This window comes from Hyposmocoma kahamanoa, unplaced genomic scaffold (genome assembly GCF_003589595.1).
Source record: "Hyposmocoma kahamanoa isolate Upper Pololo Valley unplaced genomic scaffold, ASM358959v1 78, whole genome shotgun sequence".
NCBI classification, from domain to species: domain Eukaryota; kingdom Metazoa; phylum Arthropoda; class Insecta; order Lepidoptera; family Cosmopterigidae; genus Hyposmocoma; species Hyposmocoma kahamanoa.
Genome location: NW_020653945.1, coordinates 23,429,352 through 23,438,977, shown reverse-complemented (window position 1 = coordinate 23,438,977; position 9,626 = coordinate 23,429,352). Strand labels below are relative to the sequence as shown.

Below are 9,626 nucleotides of genomic sequence, written 5' to 3'. Positions count from 1 at the left end.
CCTTATCCCACGCTAGGTTGGTCGGCACAACATGCATTTTTCTTCCACTCTCCCCTATTAGCCGTCATTTCCATACTCATACTTTTCTTATCCATAGCATCTTTCACACAATCCATCCATCTTTTCTTTGGCATTCCTTTCCCCTTATATCCCTCCACATGCACACCTTAGCAGCTTTAGCAGCAGCAGAGCTCCTTGTGAAAGAGTTCGTCCAGGGAAGTACTGCCACCTTACCTATTTCTGCCACCAAGCAGGAATATTAGCATTACTGCGTTCCGGTTTAGAAGGGTAAGGGTGCTGGTGAAATTAAAGGCACATGGGACTTGTGAACTTTTACGTCTCAGGGTGACGGGCGCAGTGGTAGTGCCCCTCAGATCTTTGGGATTTAAAACTCTGAGTGGCACTGCAACTATTATAGACAGGCGTGTAGCTTACCGTCAGGCGCGCGACTTGTTCGTCCCGTCACTTAATATAATAGAAAAAAACTAAGACTCTTCTCTTCTTCTCGTCGTTGTCTATCATGGAAATTAAAAATTACTACGCACATCCAAATTTTCATTTCGTTTAATCAGCAATTTAGTTTTCAAAAATACATAATATTAGTACACTGCGCAATCGACGTGTCATTGCATCGCTACCGAAGATCAGAATACAAAAAAAATGCAATTGCGGTTGAATAGTAGCTCGATAGCTAGATTGACAAGCAACTACTAGAATACCAAACACACAATCCTGCCATTGACACTACCGACGACCCAACTGAAATGATTTATAATGAAAACAAAAACAGCCGTTTAAATGACAACACTGAGCCGTACGACAATATCAATGCTAGAGCTGTTTCAAGCTAGCAGCTGTCGCTTAACTTTATGTATATAAAGCGGAAAAGAACTATAATGTTCGACAATAGCTAGCAAAATCAACGTGGTCTATAATCAGGCAAGCAATGTTGCTCCGGCGAAGGTGGTACATCGTCGGTTAGATAAGAGCTAAGCAAGACTGGAGCGCATACGGGTATACTTCGAGACTTTAACCAGGAGGCGTCGCGGTCCGAAAGTTGGTAACGTTTGATGTCTGCGAAGCATACTGTTATGTCCTCGTTGTTGTAGGGTGGTCTGTAATTGAGAAGAGTAACAATTATAATATATATACATAGACTAGATGGCGCGCGTTGCGCGAGGGTTTTCTTTGAGACTTGTGTAACAGGTTTGGAGTCAGACTTCATATTTCAGTAGAGAATCCTCTTTGGTTGAGTTTGAATGGAAGGGAGGAAGGTTATTGATAGCTCTAGTTTAGTTACATGTAGGGGTAGTTGGTGTGATCGCGTCAAGTTGTATCCTTGAATATCTCAGAATAAACCAGTCGTATATCATTGACAGCTGCGAAGATTCAGAATTTTTTCACAGTCACAATTTCGTATGACGGCCATCTTAAATTCGTCATATCAGAACACTTTCGGTTCTGGTAGAACCTGACCAAAATCTTTGACAACTTTTATTGGAGAGCCATGAGCCCATCTCCGATACTTGAGCGAACAGCCTCTGTCCCACCTAATGCGGAATACTATTTCAAGACATGTATGACATGACAATGACATAGAGTTATTAAAACCACCAAATATTAATTAATTACTGTGGATTTGAGGAAATGGTTTTACTGCATCGTCTAGGACAAAACTACTGACGTAGGTAGTCGAAGTAGGATTGTAAAGTAATTCTAATGTTGCCATGTAAAAAATGCAGTACTACTGACCTTTTACTAAAACGTAAAATAAAAAGGTAACGAGAATGGTCACTCTCCGCCCCTCTCTAGCTTTACATACCGCATATTGACGGCACGGCGAAATTAGCTAATAGAACTTAAGAAAAAAAAAAAAAAAAATTTATTTAAGAGGGGAATTTTAGGACATTATTTAAGACGGAAATGTGCCATTTTTGACGGTCTTACCCATGTAACGGCTATTTATCTTCATAAATAGAATAAAGACAGGAGTTTCTTTCATCCGGAAATCCGGGAACGGAATTAAATAACATTTGGTAGTTTTAACAACTCTATATCACTCCTTGTAGCTATATCTATACATGTATGAATATCAAATGTATATGTGGAACACCTTTTTTCGACCATTGACCGTAAAGTATCGACTCATCCGAAGAACAGAGTCCGATGTGAGTACATAGCGAAAACAGAATAAGTACGTTACAAGAATAATTTCGTTATTCAAACTAAGGCCTATTTAAAAGAGTTTTGAGAATTTATATAGATATATATTTCGTTTCGGAAATATAAAATCGAACAACGGTCTATCTGACGTCCACAGCAACGAAGAAGGAACGAAAAGTATTATGTCCTGAGAACAAGTAGTCTTGCACATAGATATTTGTTCTACGGATAAGTCGAAAGACGGTTGCAATTGTGTTTGGGTTAATTCAATTGATATCGACCATGGACAAAACATAACTCTGAAAAAGGTCAAAATTCCGTCTTATATCTAAATGGCGCTGATCAATAAGGCCTGGAAGTATAGTCTGTCTTTTTTGAAGACGGAGTAAAATGACAGTTTATTGCGCAAAAGTGTGACACGCTTGCGAACAGCTAGTGGTTGCAGTCGATAAATATTATATCGACTATCGATATATTGGTCACGCTTATGGAATAAATAGCCGAACTTGTTTCATTTGAATCATCTTCGACCCATTATTCATCCAATTACTGAGTACAAGTTCATTTCAATTGTCATATTGTGTACGGTCATACATAAATACACTACACTACGCTGTATTTAGAACTCTATCTGTTTATGAAAAATATAAAGAGGAGACATATTTAGTCTTTTATTTCAATTCAATTTAGACAATCAAATCCGGCTTTTCTTGTTAAAATGTATATGAATAAAAATTGGTCTCGATACTAGGAGGCCAACTGTCAAAATAAGAATAAACAATCAGGATCATCATCATCAGCCTATCGCAGTCCACTGCTGGACATGGGTCTCCCCCAATGTGCGCCGTTTCGCCCGGTCTTCAGCTTGTCGCATCCATTTCCCGCCAGCAACCTTTCGCAGGTGTGGAGTGACGCCCTCCAGTCAGTTGGAGTGACGCTCCACCTGACCGGAGGGCGTCCTACACTACGTTTGCCGAGTCGCGGTCTCCACTCTAGAGCTCATTTTCCCCATCGGTTATCGGTTTTTCGATAGATATGGCCAGCCCACTGCCACTTCAGCTTGCTTATTGCACGAGCTATGTCGGTGACCTTAGTTCTCTGTCGGATAACCTCATTACGAATTTTATCCTTCAGAGAAACTCCGAGAATGGCCCGTTCCATAGCTCGCTGAGCGACTTTAAATTGGTGGACTAGCTGTATCGTGAGTGTCCACGCCTCGGCTCAGTAAATCATAACAGGCAGGATGCACTGGTTGAAAACCTTTGTTTTCAGACTTTGTGGTATAGGTGACGAGAAGACTCGGCATAGCTTCCCAAATGCTGCCCATCCAAGCTGAATTCTCCTCCTGGCTTCCTTCTCGAAATTGTTTCTACCTAACTGCAGAATCTGCCCGAGGTAAGTGTATTCGGCAACAACTTCAAGGTGGTCATTTACGACTATGGGTCTCGGATAAATGTGACCATTTTTCGTGACTTTGGTCTTGTCCAAGTTCATGCCGACACCAATACGTCGCGAGGCGGACACTAGGCCGTCCAGCATTTGTTGTAGGTCGTCCAGCGACTCCGCCATTAGGACTATCTCATCTGCAAATCGTAAGTGTGAGGAGTACTCGCCGTTTATGTTAATGCCCATACTTTTCCAGTCCAGCCTCTTAAACATATCCTACAATGCGGCTGTGAACAGTTTCGGGGATATGACATCCCCCTGTCTCACTCCTCTACGTAATTGGATGGGTTTAGACTGCTGGTCCTGCACTTGGACACTCATAGTGGCGGCGTTATACAGACATCTCAGCACTTCGATGTAACGATAGTCCACTTGGCACCGCTGCAAGGATTCCAAAACAGCCCAGATGAATAAACAAACGCAATTAGTAGTCATTAGAACGTCGTAACATTCACAATTCAGTCATTTTTGGCAAATTTTAATCTTCTTTCACATGTTATCGATAAAACTATCGACAACAACTACATAACTATTTAAAATTGTATGAAACTGGCAATCCTTCAAATGTAATTTACTCCGCCTTCAAAAAAAACAGACTATAGTTTATATTATGTAAATAGCCGTTAAAATAAATATAAGAAGATTACAGACCATGGCTGTAATGAGAAGAAATAAGGCCCGCGGTCCAGTTAGCCTGCACGCAATCATACTATTTACGTGCAGATGTAATGAAAAGTAATTTTACCGCTCACATATAGTTCACAGATTAAATTTTAAGTTTGTCTGACACCTGTTCACACAGATCTACTCTGAACCAAATAGTTGGTTATGGGATCAGGTATCTTAGGGCAGCGACTTCAACATCACATTTTGATGGAGCTAGGTGCGAAGTACTCACTCGTCATCCGGCGCCAGTCCGTCGCCCGCCGTAACCAGCCTAGCCAACAGACGCCTCCTGGCGGCGGGTACATGCAGCAGCGCAACTACTCCCGCGAAAGGCCCCGGCGCGCCTTGGGCCCGCGTCGACCGCCAGCGGTAAGCAGCGTTCGCAAGTGTACGCTCAGTGCCTGAGAGTTGCGGTAGACATGTCGCTTTGGGGTTGCCCCATTCGAATTCTTCTTCCTGAAAACAGAAAGATTTTTTTTTATAATATCAAGTGACGGGACGAACAAGTCGCGCACCTGATTGTAAGCTTCTTACATGCCTGTCCTTAGCAGTTGCAGAGCCACTCAAGAGCTTTAAATCGCAAAGATCTTAGAGGCACTGCCACTGCGCCAGTCACCCTGAGACATAAGTTGACAAGTCCCATGTGCCTGTAATTTCACCAGCACCCTTACCCTTCAAAACCGGACTATAGTAATGCTGATATTCTGTTTGGCGACAGACATAGGTAAGGTGGCAGTACTTGCATGGACGAACTCTTTCACCCTACTGCTACTAAAGTTGGTACGTGATAATTTTACAATTACCTTGCTTGAACATAGGAGAAGACATTATCGTGACTATCGATTCGATATACCTTTGCTGAGCACGGGACACAAGGACAGGGTTTAGGCCATAAGGATGTACTTATATTTTTTACTGAATATAATAATATATTGATTATATTCAATGAATAATACAAGTACATCCTTACAAACCTGATTACAAATCTTCAAATAGATGAAGCCATTGCGGTCAAACTAGTAAGTCCTGTATCTCAAATGTACACGCAAAACTACTGTATGCCTTTAGGGGAATTTTACACGTCTAACTTCAAAGTCAGCATTCAGAACGAAATATAGACGTAGCAGCGCGCGAGTGGTGCGATAAAAATGGCGTTATGGTGCTCACCATGTGCGCTATTGTGATAAAGTTTCAAAATGACGGTTTTATCACTACAATTTGACAGCTGAATGTAGATATAATAATTTTATTGCGTTTTTATGCTACGGGGGCAGAGGTGCGTTAGGTTCCACGTATCTTAGTAAAAAAGTAACTCACCGATAAGAAAGAGCCTACAGCTCTACTTCTAACAATATAAGCGGGATGCAACACCCATCTGCCCGCTGCAATAGAGCCGAGCATCTTCTCACTTCGGCCAGGGGCAGCGCATAATAAGTGCGAGGCTTCCAGGTCGAGCTCCGTCCCTTCGCAGACTTCCCCGCCGAGGTATTGAATCATTTCTATTATTTCTTCGCGGTTCTGGAAGTTGCAGAGATTTATAGAGTTTTAGTCGGCTAGTTTGTGACGCTCTACTGGAAGTTGACAACTTCGCATTGACCTCCTTAAAATAATGACATAATCCCAAGTTCTTGAGAATAGAATGGAACTGAAAACATTTATTGCAAGGCCACAACATAAAAATGCAAAAAGGAAGATATGAAAAACAAACAAAATATGAAAAAATACGAACAAATCACATAGTATAGTATTTTAAAATATACAGATATAGTATATTCTACATATTTTAGTTTTATATTTAAAATATTTTTTTAATATTTCTTCATTTACAAAATTACACGATTTATATTTTCTTGCATTGGTATGCTGATTTACTGATGTCTTTCCCCTCTATTGTTTTAAAATAGCGTTTTGATCTGTCTTCTATAACCAGAACCGTAAAATAAAAATATCAATAAAATTTGAATTACTGTCATGTGAGCTGTGACGTATTCAAAAGGAATCCTGAGGCTGGTTATTAGATGGTTAATTTATATTGATAAATTGAAAAAAAAAAAAACAAATTTGACACAGAAAAATATTTTACATAATTAAAACACTGAGCTTCAATTCTATAATGACTTGCGCGTCCAATCCGCGTCGTGCAATTCGAGTTCACGGCGGGATTATGCGAATTTGTGCGTCCGTGCACATACACCGTACAATACAATAAGGTTTACACTACTTGTGTTATGGTGACAGTAAGTGGAATTAAATACATAACTTACATCGACGTTGGAAGATAGCATGAACCGTTTGACCTGCGGTGTGGTTTGCACTTGGACCGTGGCCTGGATGTCTTGGCTCTGTTGACGCTGTTGCCCCGGCGTCGTGTCGTCCCATCCGACTGTGTTGGGTTGAGATTCGGGACCCGGTTCCGATTCAGGGTCTGATAATTGTTTCAGCGTTAACCAGTTAACAAACTCTTTCTATTAATAACGCTGAATTTGATAATTAATGAAGATAGAATTAGTTTTATTATTAATTATAGCAGTTTATGTGACTGTTACATAATGAAAGGCATTAAAATACGAGTGTGGGTTTAAAAACATCACACGAGTATTTTAATGCCTAATTATGTACAGTAACATACACTGCTTTATCTATACATATATTTTAAGCTCTCTATGATGTGTTCAGAAACCGCATGTTACCACTGGCGAAATGGCGGCAAATTAAAACTTTTCTCACGCATGTCACGCAACCGTAGTTTTTTTTTTAATTCATAGACAAACTAGAGTCGGCCCGGCTATCATATCGTTCGATATCACGTAACGTGTGAAATTTGTCAAAAATGTTTGCTATTGACATTTCATTTCGAATAAAACTTCCATCTCGACTGATATCAGAATTGAGGTCGAATCAAATTGTTTTGTTTTTCAAATATGTTCGAAATTTGAATGTAATAATAGAATTTGATGTTATTAATAAGCATAATATTTTCTCAGATAAGAAATTTCTCTAACAAAATAGTTTATCTTTATTCCGGTCGTAATTTGCGGTTTTTTGACACATCATAGAGGGTTTACGATATGTGTGTAGATAAAATTATTAGTCATTGTATTGCCCTTACAGGGTTCCTGTGTTGGAATCTATTATTGTATTTAACACCTTTGACAATCTAGTGGTAAGCGACAAGCCTGTAAGTAGCTTTGATAAATTGCAGCTTGTCAATGTTAAACAAATTAGTTACAAAAATAGCTATTTGGTACTTGTCGCGACATCTGGTGTACCAGTTAGTACTAAATACCCGACTACGCTGTCTTGTATTACGATTAGGTAGCTCCTTCACCTAACCGTTTAAAATGAAACTCAGCCCAAGTTTCAGCGTGAAATGTCCAAAATCAATAGTGGATTACAGAAATATCGGAACGAGAGGCGGTTAATCCCTTGAAACAAACCCTGCTCCACCTTTCAAAGCCTACCAACAATCTCGGTTACACGGATTCGGTCGCTGACACGGAACTACATGTCTGTGAGAAATATTACAATTAATATATTATTGATAGATGATGACTCGCATAATGTTGCTGTGGGTACTTATATATTATTAATTAATTAATGTTATGTTTACTATATTACTATATGTATTGTTTATTACATAAGTATATTAAGTATGTTTATGCTGCGTTATGTTTATTTTATACTGTATAAATTAACCATAAAATTTAGGCTTATGATTTTTTCCTGTTTGGCCCAATGGTTGACTGGTAGAGAATGCCTTATGGCATTAAGTCCGCCATTTGCACATATTACATATATTACATATATTATTGTGCAAAAAGATTCAATAAATAAACTAATAAATTATTCTTACCTATAGGCCTTGAAACGGAGTCCCGTGTAACTCGTCGCGCTCGCTGTGAGGTGAGTCCACTAAGCGCCGCACTCAGCCGCTGCAGCTGCGCGTCAAGCGCCGGCGGCAGAACGCTCGCAGCGCTTGAAGCGTTTGAAGGGGTAGAACTTTTGGTACTCTCATTGGCACTCTTTGACGTGTTCACTGTTGTATTCTTTATGCAGTCGCTTGCATCAGTTGAGTTTCCACCGGCGCTCTATAAATTCAATATACAAAAAATGCACAAAAATTGCACTTTAACACAACGGCCATATAGCTTAATAAATTTAAAGGGTCATTAACATTGGCGTCAACAACTGTCACTATCGTTCATTGGCGTTTCGAATAGAGATTCGAATGAACCAATCACGAAGCTTGGAATTTTAAAGTAGTCACTCATATTTATTTATTCATCAGAGTTTGAACCATTGGCCATTCTGAATTTAGAACTACATACAATTCGAACTATAACGCCACCACTGTAGTGCCTGTATTCGCCATGTCTTCTACAATAAACGTACCTGATCTGTTGTAATTTTAGCTATTTTTGCTGGGGGTGTGTCTGCTTGGTCCTAAAAACATATTGCAATTTTATTCAAAATCTGCACTGTTATAATTCTAAACAATCGAAAAATCGACCTTATTCATTTGATCGTACAAGATGTTAAAAGTCCAAACTTTGGGGTTTGCCCATAACACCAACCACATTTTTTTCAAGATTTTTTGCAATAGTGGCACAATGCAACTGTTACTTAAGAGCTGATGCTACCTCAACTCGAATTCTAATTTTTACCGTAATAATAATATAATAATACGTTACTTGGGTCGAGCGGCAGGACGTTACAGTATACGTATTCTTTTTTTTTTTATAACGTACACACTCAACATAGCCCCGCACTAGGGATACCCTGTGTCGCGGGTGCCATGGACACACACGTAGACAACCACAAATTACACCCAAACTCACGAGAGAAATAAATGTAGGCCATACAAATATTTCTCCTAACCCGGGAATCGAACCTGGGACCTCTGCATGGCAGTCCGGCATGGTAACCGTTCGGCCACGGAGGATTCTATTTAGTTCAGTTGATATTAAAAAAAACACTGGTATACGTAAAGTACCTATTGAATACAACGGTTTTCTTGTAAAATTTCGAGGTAAGGTTGTGTTTTTTTTTCTATTCTATAGTCAAAACTTTTTAGGATTCGTGTTTTTACACCGTATAGTACTCAATGTATGACCTCAATTTTACTATATGTTTTTGCCAAAGTGATTGACTCAACGCTTTCACTGTTATGCGGAGCCAAATCCATTTGAGGATGTATAAAATCTTAAACTACAAAAAATAATGGAACATTATTTATAATTTAATTGGCAACCCTACTCATCTGAAATACAATGCATTTCTGCCTTGTTTTTTAAAGGTGTCTCAGTGAGATAGTGCGAATGAAGCTTGACCATGAGATAACATTATTCAAA

At 39.4% G+C, this 9,626-nt stretch overlaps 1 protein-coding gene across 1 annotated transcript in view; it reads right to left on the bottom strand.

Annotated features, from left to right (window-relative positions):
• Positions 1 to 499: 499 nt before the first annotated feature.
• Positions 500 to 9,626, bottom strand: part of LOC113232754 (DNA topoisomerase 2-binding protein 1) — a 38,784-nt gene continuing 29,657 nt past the window's right edge. Inside the window, exons 18-23 of the mRNA XM_026467532.1 lie at positions 8,668 to 8,718; positions 8,129 to 8,363; positions 6,540 to 6,700; positions 5,593 to 5,793; positions 4,508 to 4,731; positions 500 to 1,115 (exon numbers count right to left, since the gene is read on the bottom strand). Coding sequence (XP_026323317.1) covers positions 920 to 1,115; positions 4,508 to 4,731; positions 5,593 to 5,793; positions 6,540 to 6,700; positions 8,129 to 8,363; positions 8,668 to 8,718 — 1,068 coding nt within the window. The 3' untranslated portion in view covers positions 500 to 919. The remainder of the gene's footprint in view (positions 1,116 to 4,507; positions 4,732 to 5,592; positions 5,794 to 6,539; positions 6,701 to 8,128; positions 8,364 to 8,667; positions 8,719 to 9,626) is intronic.